The sequence below is a fragment of the Diadema setosum genome, chromosome 1, assembly GCF_964275005.1.
Source record: "Diadema setosum chromosome 1, eeDiaSeto1, whole genome shotgun sequence".
NCBI classification, from domain to species: domain Eukaryota; kingdom Metazoa; phylum Echinodermata; class Echinoidea; order Diadematoida; family Diadematidae; genus Diadema; species Diadema setosum.
The window spans coordinates 22254227-22268998 of record NC_092685.1 but is presented as its reverse complement, the minus strand read 5'-3'; the positions used below and the strand labels follow the sequence as shown (position 1 = coordinate 22268998).

Genomic DNA, 14772 nt, shown 5'->3' with positions numbered 1-14772 from the left:
CCTCACACATGGAGCTTGCTGTGTGTGGTGACTAAATACAGAGTAGCATTGTTTCACAGGGATTTTTCAAGTAGATTCTTATTTTCTGTTGAGGTTATGTCTTCAAAAAGTCATGCCTCCTCCAAGACCTATTCCTGAAAGTGTGTGCAATCATGACCAAGATTACTATTTTGAGTGCCTGTTTTAGGTTTTGAATATTGGCCTTTTACAAGAAAAACAGCCATAACTTTGTCAGAAAATTCATTTAGCAGCAAAGCTTGCAATTTTGTCCACAACTTTGCTGTACTGCATTTCTAGCATAAATGCTTCTATAAGAAGTTATTCATTGTGGTCTCAGAATAGTGTCGATGTGGCACACATAGAGCCATCGTAGGAAGCCATTTAGCCATAAGTGCTGTAAGATGAATAAAATGTTCGTAAGGATAGAAAGAAATCCCTAGGACTATTCTTTTCTCATATAAGCAGTGGCTGTCTATACATTCAGCTGTATCGTACATGTAACAGTCAGATATGATATGATGCCCTGTAGCAAATGCTGTCTTCAAAGTTGAGAAATTTTTTGAAGAGGATTACTTTCCTTTTATATTTTTACTGTCAAACCTCTGCTAAATATGAACCTTTGTCACATTTTCCTCACTACTATTTTGTTCTCAGATGAAATCTTGCAATGCTTTGAAAATGGTACTTGGTACTAACATTGTACATGTACCTTTATACAAAATGCAAGGTACAAGTGTATATCGTTTCCTACGTTGAAATTATTAGTCTCTGATGATCATGTAATCTGTGATGGTTAGACTTTGAACCTAGCTCATCAGCATTTAATATCCTAATATTTTCAGGAATAATTGTGGTTCAGGTAATAACAAATTTGCAATCGACTGTGGGGTGCCGCTTTTGTCTTGTGTGTACAATGATAAGACAGAGCCTTTACTGATGCGACAACAGATTAGCCTTTCTCCATCAAGACCACCCCCCCCCCCATCACCACCATTCTAAAAAACTAGATTGCTATAATATATTTTCCTAAACATGTGGGAGAGCGGGCAATCACTGAGACAATGTGGAGCAGGTGTTGTTTGGACTTTCCACTTCTTTTTCAGGTTATTTAAGGAAAAAAAAAAAGAGGAAGGGGGAAAAAAAGAATGACAAGATGGATTTGTCATTGCTTTGTTTATGGCTAGAAAGAAAAAATGACTTATCACCTCTGAGGATGCTGGAAATTGTGGTTTGGAGTGACAAATGGTGTGTGAGGTTTTGGGTTGTCAACCAATGAAGTTGCCTTGAGGTTGCCTCCAATTTGCAAGATCCAACACCATTTGAATTTTTAAAAAGCCCCCCGCTCCAGAAGTACATTTTGTTGTTGTTGCAATTTCTTCATCAGGATTAATTCATTAGTCTGCAAGATCTACAGAAGTTTAGATAATTGCACTTCACAACACGGTGACATGTGATGGTGTCAGTATTGTAAATATAGGACAAACAGGCATCTTGCCATCTCTTGTTCTTGTGTGCTCATTGTAGCCTTGAGAGCTTAAAGCCGAGGTTTCAATGTGTCGTTTCTTTCTGCCATTCATTTCAGCTAATTTTCCAAAACAAACGCAAGATTTGAGGGGAAAACTTGCCCTCAGAGCCTATTTGTGGTGTTGTTGTTGTTGCTATTGTTGTTTGTTGTATGCATTAGGATGAGGGTAAGAGAGGTGAATTATTTTTAGGGTATGATGGCTGACTTTATATAGTCATAAATTCATAATGGTATATATTTTTGTCCGTACATGAAAAATGAAAGTATGCTTCAGAGAAGTATTATGATTATCGCCTCACAAGAAAGAGAAATGGCGTGAAAGAAGGATTTGATTGGACTAGGGGACAGTCCACATTTTCTTAAAGCAGAGGATGGTACCACTGTGAACTCAGATGACTACATATGACAGGAAGCCAACAGGGGGCCACCTTCTACATTTGAGGGTGAAACGGGAAGTGGGCCTTACGATGTATGGCCGGCACATGATCTGCGTACTCCATGGGTCATCAAACTTTTTTTTTTTTCCCCTGTGGCATTGTATGGAAGTGGAACTTGGTTGGTGGCTTGCAGGGATGAGTATCTCGCTGATATCCTCTTTGTTTATGAAGTAGGGGTTGCAATATGAGTAATGATGCCCATTTATGTCCGATCTGTGTCAGTTCCTTTGGTGCTTGCAAAAGGCTTCAATCCAATCTACATCTCCGTGGGTTGCGATTATCGGCTTGCTAGTAGCCTGCAAATTTTCCTGTTCCAGGAATAATGAAAATCTTGGTGTATCATCTACACCTGAAGGAGGTGTGTGTGTGGGTGAATCACGACCAAAACAATGTAAAGTACATTTATAAAGATTGACCACTTTCCTGCAGTTGTAAACGCATTCATTATGTTGATGCATATGACAGTGCAAGTTTTTAAAGTAGAATGAAGTGAAATAGAAAGTGGGAGATAGGGGATGGGTATCTATCTCTCATCTCATTTGGACTCTTTTGTAAAAGAATTACCACATGCTTCAATGACTCATTACATGGATCTTATGTAGTGAATGAGTTTTAGAGAGGTGAAGGAATGAGATTAGAGATGGAATCTATAAATGCAGTTCTGACCTTTGTGGTTAGTGTGAAGTCACTGACTTTTGATGATGTGTCTTGGGGGAACATCCCTTTCCCCTGCCTCTGATGTTGATGATATAAAAACATATGATTGCAAATTGCATAACAAAAGAAGTAAGGGATGCATGAGATACAGGGATTTTTACAATGGTGGGGTCTTCCCAAGATGGCCCATTTGGCAGTGATGTGCTAGATAGGTATTTTTGTGCACTTCCCAACATTTCAGTAACTCATGTATAAATACAGAGCTATAGTGTTGAAAGACAAACAAGCAAAAAATTGTTTTTTTCCTATAGATGTGAATTTCACTTTCCATGCTTTCCCTGCTCTGTCAAATACAAGTCTATTTCTTTAAACAGAGAGATGTTTATTTTCATAAAGTTCTGTTCCGCAAAATATAATGAATTTTTTAATTGCTTTTGCTTTATTTTCTTTGAATCTAATTAGGACATTAGTATACAATATATCACTTTCAGATGTTAGATTTGTTTTTCATGTTGCTTATTTTTGATGTTTCATTTTTATATTATCTAATTGTTAGAATAGACATGTTGTTTTTTCTCTCTTTCTATAGATGTGAATTTCACTTTCCATGCTTTCCCTGCTCTGTCAAATACAAGTCTATTTCTTTAAACAGAGAGACGTTTATTTTCATAAAGTTCTGTTCCGCAAAATATACATTCTTTGAATTTTTAATTGCTTTTACTTTATTTTCTTTGAATCTAACAGGAAAATTAAGACATTAGTATACAATATATCACTTTCAGATGTTAGATTTGTTTTTCATGTTGCTTAACTTTGATATTTCATTTTTATTGTCCCCGCCGAACGAGTTCGAGCAGGGGACTATGAAACGGGCTCCGTACGTGTGTGTGTCCGTGCGTGCGTGCGTCCGTGCGTCCGTCCGTGTGTGCGTCTGTGTGTGATCAAAATGTTAAATTTGCTACTTTTCTGTCATTTATGAGCCAATTTTGATTCTGTTTGCCTTATATGATAGCACTACATGGGAGCTTTGAAACTTCTACACAGAATTTCAGTTGTGACCTTTGACCTTGACCTTTGACCTATATTGTACATTTTGCTACAAAATGCTACTCCTTCGCCATTTCTAACCCGATTTCGATTCCGTTTGCTTTATGTGATGGCACTAGGTGAGGGCTTCAAAACTTCTACACAGAATTTTGACCTTTGACTTCTTTGACCTTTGACCTTGATTTTTGACCTATATTGTACATTTTGCTACAAAATGCTACTCCTTCGCCATTTCTAACCCGATTTCGATTCCTTTTGCTTTATGTGATGGCACTAGGTGAGGGCTTCAAAACTTCTACACAGAATTTTTACCTTTGACTTCTTTGACCTTTGACCCTGATTTTTGACCTATATTGTACATTTTGCTACAAAATGCTACTCCTTCGCCATTTCTAACCCGATTTCGATTCTGTTTGCTTTATGTGATGGCACTAGGTGAGGGCTTCAAAACTTCTACACAGAATTTCGACCTTTGCCTTCTTTGACCTTTGACCTTGATTTTTGACCTATATTGTACATTTTGCTACAAAATGCTACTCCTTCGCCATTTCTAACCCGATTTCGATTCCGTTTGCTTTATGTGATGGCACTAGGTGAGGGCTTCAAAACTTCTACACAGAATATTGACCTTTGCCTTCTTTGACCTTTGACCTTGATTTTTGACCTGTATTGTACATTGGCTACAAAATGCTACTCCTTCGCCATTTCTAACCCGATTTCGATTCCGTTTGCTTTATGTGATGGCACTAGGTGAGGGCTTTAAACTTTTACACAGAATTTTGACCTTATGACTTCTTTGACCTTTGACCTTGATTTTTTACCTATATTGCACATTTTGCTACAAAATGCTACTTCCGGCGGGGACATATATTACGCACCGCGTAATTTCTACTTTTCCTTGTTAATTATCTAGTTGTTAGAATAGACATGTTTTTTTTCTCTCTTTCTCCTTTTTTCTCTATCTATCTGTCTATCTATCTATCTAGATGTATCCATTGAGCTGTCATGAGGTGCATTGAATATCTTTGTCAGGTTTTATCAAATCGATTCAGTACATGTGTATTCATATTCTTATAAATCTCATAGATATCACATGTAGTCTAAGCAGGAAAGGTCATGGCAAGAAGACCGCATGAAGACAATGATTAAGAAAATTCTTCAATAACATGACACTTTGAATAGCAAGGAAACAAGCTTGCATAGTCAACAGTCCCAGACACACATAGAATAGCAATTTTGTGGCTAGCATAATCTGCATCTCACATTCACATTTTATAGTAACTTGCTTTGATCATGTGATTCAAAATACAGGAGATTTTCACAAATAACATTCAGAGGAGGTGTGTCAGAAATTTGAAAGTTTTTCACCTCCAAAATGAGGTACATGGGTGTTGTACATCAGGATGACAAAGCTAGACTGTAACCAGGGATTCAGAGAAGCATAGATCCCCAAGACTTTCCAATACTGACAGTGGTCAATGAATCACCCTCTTCAGCATTATGATAGTATCTAACCTCTTAAGATTATGTTAGTATCTAACCTCTTAAGATTATGTTATAATGCAAGAATGTCTACAAAAGTTTTACAAGGTACTGTTAGCCACAGGAGTAAGTACAACAAATGTATATTCATGGCTTTGCACAATTTCCAGTGTACAAATATTGTGTACCTGCAGGCCTATCCCCCAAAAAACGGTTGTCTCTTTTCTTCCACTCTGTTTTTGTAGTCCCTCGGAGGCAATGCCCACTCCATGGTGCAGCGAACCAAGTCGGCGCCCAACCGACGGTCATCCCAGCCTACTCCACCCACCTATTCACCCCAGCACCCACCCCTGACCAGGGTGGAGACCCCCCTCCACAGCCTAGGAGAGCCCGACATCACAGACAGACTGGAGAGGTTATGCAGGAGTGTCACCGAGCACGCCCTAGGAGGTACGAGGAGGCCCCTTTGCTATTCCCCTTCAATTCATTCCACTTTTAGCTGTTGTCCATTAAAGGACAAGTTCACCTTCATAGACATGTGGGTTGAGTGAATGCAGCAATAATATTTGATCACATCAGTGAAAGTTTGAGGAAAATCAGACAATCCGTTCAAAAGTTATGAATTTTTGAAGTTTCTGCTCAGTTACAGCTGGATGAGAAGACTACTATAGCTTGTGATGTCACATGTGTACAACGATATAAAGAAAGAATAAAGAAAATTCAACATATTTTCACTTTTCTCGCATAACAAAAGAACATTCAACTTCTCTCTTTCAGAAAGCAGGGGGAATAATATTACCCATAACATACGTCAGAATCAAGTCGAAGAAATGTGCACTTTATTCAAAAAGTAAAGTTTTGTGAAATTCTCCTTTTATTTTCCCTATATCGTTGTACGCATGTGACATCATACACTGTAGTAGTCTTCTCATCCAGCAGTGACTGCACAGATACATAGAATATTCATAACTTTTGAACGGATTGTCTGATTTTCCTCAAACTTTCACTGATGTGTTCTACTAATATTGCTGCATTCTCTCAATCCTAATATATATGAAGGTGGACTTGTCCTTTAACCCGTTGAGGACGGACTGATTTTGCTACAACACGCGTTTCCCATAGACACCTGCCCGAGTATACTCGGGACTCGTCCTCAATGGGTTAAAGTGTTGTCTGTCAAGATCAGTCCATGATATACAGTGTAGATGAAAAGTTCATAAAGTTATATATTAAACCCTGCTTATGTAACATCACAAAAGTAGTGCAGTTGTCTTCCTTTCAATTACAATGAAGAATAATGTAATTGCATTTGATTGATTATAATTTCCTGCATGTAATGAGAAAAATTCAGCTTATTATTCTTCTCAATGCAACAGAAAGCACTTGATGTAAGATTTCCGAAGACTTTTAGCAAATATAAGTCCACATTGCAAAACAAGGAAAAGGTTTGGGGGGGCATGCCATTTTCCTCAGCCACTATACGTCATCGAGGAAGTGAGAAACACAACTATGCTGGAATGCACACCTACATGCATCAACAAAAGAATACATATTCACAGAATGTAGGAGCAAGATTATTGTGTAGTAGGATGCTGGAGTGGAAATCTACAATTCCAAGAAAACTACATGGAGAATGCAAAGAAGAAGAAAAGAGACGCGATACTTGAAAATGAATCAGTCATACTTTTCATGCGTGGAAAGGATAGCGTGAAAGAAAAGTGAAACAGGGTGATGAATGGGATTGGTAAATCAGTGTGTGGGTGAAGATGAATAAGTTTTTACAAGTAAAGTTGAGATGCAAACAAAGTTTTGTTTCTGTTTCAGTGGGTCAAAATCCCCAGAACCTCTACCAAATTTACCTTTCTTCTACAGGAAACATTATATTTGTAAGGATACAGGGAAATAGGCGACAAAAATATTTCTCCAAGACCAAATCTCATCACTCTGCTGCTGGAATGTAATAAGATGATCATAATTGTCCGACATACTTGTTTCAGTGTTTGTGTTTTGAGAAGTCACAATGTCTTCAGCAAAGTGTTGGATTATGTGTAAGTTTTGTCAGTGCGTAGTCTAGAATTTATAAGACTATAGGCTGTCATACTGTAACATCTAACAATTCAACGTCTCTGTAAACTGTATTCATCACATATCTGGCCAGTCATTTTTTTGCAAATCGTGACTTCCCAACAGTTTCATGAGTGGTTAAATTCACAATCGTGGAGTACAGTTAGTATTGTAATGACTTGAGAATTGCATGCATGTAAGATGCATTTATGGTAGGATTAGAGTTAACCCTATTCTAACTGGGCTATTTGAGACCAAGTTTTTACTGAGGGGGAGTCAATTTGACCCCCCCTTCAGATCTCGGCCGCCAATCGTGCGATCGCCGCGAAATTTTGCCTGAAGATAGAGCTGGATATCAACTACAAGATTACATTGTCATACAATACAAAAATATTGCCTTTCTATTTTTGATAAATTAATTATGCAAATTTGTGCATGAAATCATATTTTCACCTATAACTCCATTAAAAAGACTGGAGGATTGCTAAATTTTTTGTGTCAGAATTCCTCAAGACACATCAAACAATCTTTGTGTAAAAAAATAGCTCAATTGAAATTAATTTCTTTTGTTTTTTATTGTTTTGTTAATTTCTTATGTATTTTATTGTTTTTTCAACCTTTTGTTTTCCATTGTTTTTTTGCCAAAACTTGTTGCAGGCACTTTTTCAGGCTTATCTACACTAGAATTGATTAATTTCAGTGGTTAAAAGTTGAAATAATCTAATTTATATCAATTTAACCAAAAAACACAATTTGCATTGGATTTGCACACGATATCATGAATTTGAGCTGTTTTTTAGTTGACATGCATATGCAGAACATTACGTAACTTCAAAACGGTGTACCCGGACGTCGCAAATTTGGTCTCAAAATATGCGGGAGACTTCAATGAAAAAAGTCGTGAAACGACGCGGCAAAAGCTTTGCGCGTTGCGAAATCGTGGCGCGAAACGTCGAGGGGGGGGGGTCAATTTGACCCCCCCCCCCCCCCAGTTAGAATAGGGTTAATAATTTTCCTTGCTGTTGAATTGTGAATAGCATTCAACACACAAAATTCGCAAAAATTGAAACTCCGTAAAATATGTGGCGTATCATACATATGATCTGTGCCTTCTGTGCATTCAGGTTGCCTTGAGAGGAATAATAAGCTGTTGCAAAGATCCTACTTAGACTGTAACAAAAGGGGAAATGAAAATTATAAGAGGAGTTGATAGATTGTCAGATTCACTACCTGAAACACTTGATGCATTAGTCCTTGGTGCATACAAAAGTATGTTAAACATTAGACGTTTTTATTTCTGTTGAAAAGTATGATTGCAAACTGCCAGATGTATTTTGTGATGATTGTATATGTATCAGATTTGTATGGGACAGTGTTAGGTAAGATTTAGTTTGGGCTGTCTACAAATGGACAATCTTTTGTCAGTTCATGATGCCAGCCCAGCCTTGCCCTTCCCTACCCCCCCCCCCCCTATTGTTTTGCAAAGCAGGACTGTTCTTTTTTTTTTTTTTCAAAGCCCGAAGATAACCTTGCAATTTGATATTCTGTTGATTGATGTGCAGACAAAGCTTACAGTAGAGCAACCAGTCTCCTACAGTATAATATCATTATGTGTCTCACTCCTTGCGTTGTTGCTCTCTTTCTTCCTTTCTGTTTTTTTGTCCCCGCCGAACGAGTTCGAGCAGGGGACTATGAAACGGGCTCCGTACGTGTGTGTGTCCGTGTGTCCGTCCGTCCGTCCGTCCGTCCGTGTGTCCGTCCGTCCGTCCGTCCGTGTGTCCGTGTGTGCGTCCGTGTGTGATCAAAATCTTCAATTTGCTACTTCTCTGTCATTTATGAGCCAATTTTGATTCTGTTTGCTTTATATGATAGCACTACATGGGAGCTTTGAAACTTCTACACAGAATTTCAGTCGTGACCTTTGACCTTGACCTTTGACCTATATTGTACATTTTGCTACAAAGTGCTACTCCTTCGCCATTTCTAACCCGATTTCGATTCCGTTTGCTTTATGTGATGGCACTAGGTGAGGGCTTCAAAACTTGTACACAGAATTTTGACCTTTGACTTCTTTGACCTTTGACCTTGATTTTTTGACCTATATTGTACATTTTTGCTACAAAATGCTACTCCTTCGCCATTTCTAACCCGATTTCGATTCCGTTTGCTTTATGTGATGGCACTAGGTGAGGGCTTCAAAACTTCTACACAGAATTTTGACCTTTGACTTCTTTGACCTTTGACCTTGATTTTTGACCTATATTGCACATTTTGCTACGAAATGCTACTCCTTCGCCATTTTTAACCCGATTTCAATTCTGTTTGCTTTATATGATGGCACTAGTTGAGGGCTTCAAAACTTCTACACAGAATTTTGACCTTTGACTTCTATGACCTTTGACCTTGATTTTTGACCTATATTGTGCATTTTGCTACAGAATGCTACTCCTTCGCCATTTCTAACCCGATTTCGATTCCGTTTGCTTTATGTGATAGCACTAGGTGAGGGCTTCAAAACTTCTACACAGAATTTTGACCTTTGTCTTCTTTGACCTTTGACCTTGATTTTTGACCCATATTGTACATTGGCTACAAAATGCTACTCCTTCGCCATTTCTAACCCGATTTCGATTCCGTTTGCTTTATGTGATGGCACTAGGTGAGGGCTTCAAAACTTCTACACAGAATTTTGACCGTTGACTTCTTTGACCTTTGACCTTGATTTTTTGACCTATATTGCACATTTTGTTACAAAATGCTACTTCCGGCGGGGACATATGTTACGCACCGCGTAATTTCTACTTTTCCTTGTTTTTTTTTTTTCTATCACCCATCTCCCAAACAGATGAAGCAGAGCACAATGGAGACCTGACAAGACATTGATGCAGCCCCTGAGTGCCCCATGGTGTGCTGTGGAAGCGGAGGACAGACAGAGTAGCAAAGATATTGCCAAATGAAATGAAACATTGTGTAACGAAAAAAAAAAAAAGTGAACAAAACAAAGAATGATATATAAGGAAACCACTATGCAAGGAAGGGCTGCACTACCCTTCTGGTATCATACGGCCCCCCTCGCTTTTTTTCGTTCATTTCCGTTTTGAACTTGTGAAACCTTTGGCTGCCTGCTGAAGATGTGAAAGTGGGAGCAAAAGGGTGAAATGACAGTGAAGCGGAGAGGGCCAAGCTGTTGTGTGCTATACAGACTGGAACATCAGCGTGCTCTGCCATTAGAAGCCAGCAGCCACACCGACACACCACGGCTTTTGACGACTGTATCAGGACCCAGCCTGCACTCCACAAGGCAGAGCGTGCAGTAGATGGCCGTCACCCTGTACGACACGCAACGTTTCCACACGAGAAAATGGCAGAATTCAAAGCACAGGCATTCTATCTTTCTTTCCTAGCTTTTAGTGGTGTAAACGATAACAAATGATGCTTAAACGGCTGCTGTATCAGTGCATGCCTGTAGAATCATTTGCAGTTACAAAGCAGAGTAGACATTTCAAGACCTTGCGCTTTCACTGACATGAGATACGTCGCCCTGTCTAATTGATGTATAGCAGTCAATGGCGGTATTTGCAACTATTAGAGATATGTAATGTCTGCAATTCAAGCCATGGTGTCGGGCAATCATGTACAATCGGGAAGATGGCAAGGTGTGTGTCCCGCCTCGCATAGCAACAAAAAATGTTATATAAGCACAGTAGTCAAGGTAGTCTATTTGCAACTCAAATGGGTCACTGAATTTCCCAGTGAAGCCGCTGTGTTTAAGTATGCCATCAATTTGACAAAGACACAATTTTTGTAATAAGTGTTTGCAAGAGGTACACGTTTCACACTGGCAGTAGCGTAGAAGACATTGCACAGCGTTGCATTTACGACTGTGTGGAGGAGAATGGAAACAAATCAGGCTGAAAGTTTATGGTTGCCATCTGTACCCGCTTGTCTTGCATACTCTATGTAGAGTGTGATATACCCAACCTTACCAGTCCCGTCAGAAGAGTGAAATCCCCTTTATTACTCTATTACACGCTGTGAAGATTGCCATACGCAATGTACAAGTGACAATATGACCTTTATACCTGCAGCAGAATGCCCCGACGTGATGTGTAACACAACACAAGTGTGGGCAGGCAGGTTTGAGGAAGGGAATGTTCTCAGCTTGAGGTGGTAGATGCTGCAGGCAGCGGGCTGGCAGAGGAGGTGGTCGTGCAGATGGTCATCACATTACGCAGCTACTGCACAAGGCAAACCAAAGAAAACATTCTGCTGCAAGGAGATGGGGGAGGGGGTGGGGGAAGAGAATGCCACTCTGTATTGTAGCACGCAGAGACGATGGAAGAAGAAGAGACAGTTGTTAGATGCTGCAGACAGGGACGGACTGCCAGTACCCAAGAAAGAACTTGGGACAACGTGGAAAATATCTGTGTGTTGTATCGAGTCAGAGTCTCACAGAAACTACTTTATTCTGGGGCTTGACCAGCCTTTTACTTTGCTTTGTTTTGATTTTAGACTACTGTTATAACAGGATTGGTCATATATTTGTGACACAATATCCTGTATTATGAAAAAAAGAGGAAGGGAAAATACTTATGAAAGAGAAGCGGGTTATTCTCACTTTATTTTTATGCCAGTTTAGTGTATGATAGAAACAAATAGAATGTGTTGCAGGAAAAAGCTGAATTTTGTTTTTTAGGTGATATCACAAGAATTGTTCTGTGAGTTTCCTTTCATAAGGAGGAAGAGGAAAAAGAAGAGCAAAGCTGCTCAAATGAGTGAGTTTCAGATAATGTGCTCTATGTATGCTCCAGTGGAATCAAATATTTTAGTATTATGTGTATGTGATGTAGTCTGAGTCACAGTAAAGCGGTGCCATACTCGGAACGAGTTCGGAAGACTGTGGGTCTTTTAGATTGAGTGTCCACGTGATGAGCAGTGCATTTGAACCAGCATGCAGATATTTTGGTGCATTTGGTGTATGTCTTTGTATTTTTTTTAATCTCTCGTCTGCTTTTCTGTCCCACCATACTGGTAACTTCTGTTCTTTGACTTTTTGTTAAACTGTTCATATTTACTTAATGAATTGCATGCTGGCCATATTACATTATTTGGCGGACAGATATTAACATGGTGCTTAAGTAGTATTGTATCATTTTGTATATTTTTCCCTTTTAGACTTGAACTTGTTTACAGTAGTTTTTTAACATGATTTGCTGTTTGACACAGCAACGTGTGACTAGATTCCTGTATTTTCTCATAATGCAAACACATTTATTGTAAAGACTTATGTGGAAAACTAAGACACGTATGATATATTTTAACGGCAGGCCCATTTTCTGTTCACATATTTCTTTTTTTCTTTACATAAAATTATATGTGAAGGTTTTTGCATTCATGCTGTATAAAACACAGAGAAAAATCTGTGCAGGCTTGTGTGTGCTTTTGCCACTTGTTCATACAGAGATTAGCCTATGGGTATGCCCTTTGTGCGTTTCATTTGTCTATTCTTTGATTATGCCATGAGCACGGGCCGCAAGCGCAGGCCGTTTTAATGGAATTTCAAGGCCAAAAAAACAAAACCCTCCTTTTGCGTGGATCATTTTTGTGATGTACAACAAATGCCTTTATGATATGTGTTAGGTGATTTTTCATTTGATATTTAATGTGTGCTTATATCTGCATTGCTGGGCAGTGCTACAGTGCATCGTATCACATGGAACTGAGTGTAGTAAAGGTGACTTCTCATCATTTCTTTGTATCTATCTATCTATCTATCTATCTGTCTGTCTATCTATCTATCTATCTATCTATCTATCTATCTATCTATCTCTCCTGTCTAATTGTATGGGAAAAAACAAATCAGTTTCTGTCATTTGTAAATCATTTGTATAGAATAGTCTAATTTTAGTCAGACTGTTATTTATCTTAAACTAGAACTAAATGAGCAGTTATAGGGGACGACAAATATAATGGGGAAATAAAAGTGAAGCGGATATCTGGCTATGAGGGTGGTTACTTATCGTATTGACATGCTGTTTCAACTTCTGAGAGCTACTGGCTTAAAATGAAATGCATATCTTCTACGTCTGTCAGTGAAATAAATTACATGATTGGTGTACCAAATTGAAAATAGAATACATGCAATATGGAGTTGCAAACTTGTACACCCATAAATATGGCCCCTCCTATTCTGTATTGACACACCAGTTGTTTGTTTGATGCTTTTATGACTATAGCTCATGGTTGTAATGAGGGGTAGGTTATATGTGATTTGTGTTATCAGTGTGCAGCTTCTTTTGGGTCTGGTTGTGGTTAAATCAGGGATGTGTGCCCTTGGTTATTGTTAGGTTGTGGAGGGGATGCATTACTAATGGTTCATGAGCTAAAGTCAGAGGGCCCCATTTTATGAATTAGTTGTAGTTTGATTACAGCAGCCACACAGTGTCTTTATTTTCTATTGACATACCACTTTTGGGGTGACAAAACCTTGTATCTCAAATATGTCAAATGTTCAGAAGAGTTATAAAACGTGGCAGCCAAAGCACTGTAACAAATGGGATTGCCTTTCCTTTGGAATTGCATGGTGGCTTCAGTTTTGGGGTTAGACAGCTAGGATTTGGACAGGACATCACTTTGCTGATTATCTGGCAGTTAATCAAAGAAAGGGATTTCGACCGAAATTTGAGATGTAAGGTTTCGTCACGCCGGCGATGATATGCTCAGGTGATATGGGATTTATCAGTAGAAGTCATAAAGTGTTCATACAGAATTAAGTGTCTACGGTTCTGTTTGGATTAATTGCTCTTTTGTATACAAGTTGATAGTTGCCACGCCTACTGTAGAGGAATTGAGTGGGATGTAGCTGCGCTACTGCTGCATACGTTTCCAAGAGGTGCAAGAATCGGCCTGCTCCCAGTGGGGATGAGGTCATGGTATTTCATCCGTGGCAGGGTGTCAGTGGGAGTTTTTTTCAAGTTTTATCTTGGAGGATACCAGACTGGATGGGGGATGGGGGTTGCGCTGTTTAAATAGATGGATGTAAACAGCCGTTACAGGAGTTGGTCAACACTGTAGCATCACAAAACCCTGGACTTTGTAAAGATGTAGGAATTAATTCTGTAACATGGCTGCCAGAGCCAGTCCCACCCCCACCTCTGAGTAAAGAAGCAAACAAAACTAGAAGAAGAAAAAAAGCAAGTGTCTAACATTAACACATTCATATAGATCACGCTACGCACGTAGGTAAACCATGTTTGTATTAAATCAATAAAAAAAAAAAAACACCACTTTATCACTTTCACTTTTGTTGAGTAATCAAATGGAGGGGAAAGTGCAGATTGAAAAAGGAGTTGTCCATTTTTATCAGCATACCTGTCTAGTAAGAAGCAGTTCTCTCATTAAGCTGATACTGCGTGCTGCTATTGAACATTAGAATGATTCATTTTTGTTTATGACACAAATTTAGAAAAGACACACAAAGGCATCTTTAACTGCACTGTAAAGCTTTACATGTCTATTCAAAACAGTCCAAAACAGTTTGGTTCATAGTTGTAAGGAAAG

At 38.9% G+C, this 14772-nt stretch overlaps 1 protein-coding gene across 1 annotated transcript in view; it reads left to right on the top strand.

The window, feature by feature from the left end:
* Positions 1–11342, top strand: part of LOC140228388 (protein Smaug homolog 1-like) — a 72518-nt gene extending 61176 nt beyond the window's left edge. Inside the window, exons 10-11 of the mRNA XM_072308611.1 lie at positions 5394–5598; positions 10058–11342. Of these exons, the coding sequence (XP_072164712.1) occupies positions 5394–5598; positions 10058–10095 (243 nt within the window). The 3' untranslated portion in view covers positions 10096–11342. The remainder of the gene's footprint in view (positions 1–5393; positions 5599–10057) is intronic.
* Positions 11343–14772: the final 3430 nt, after the last annotated feature.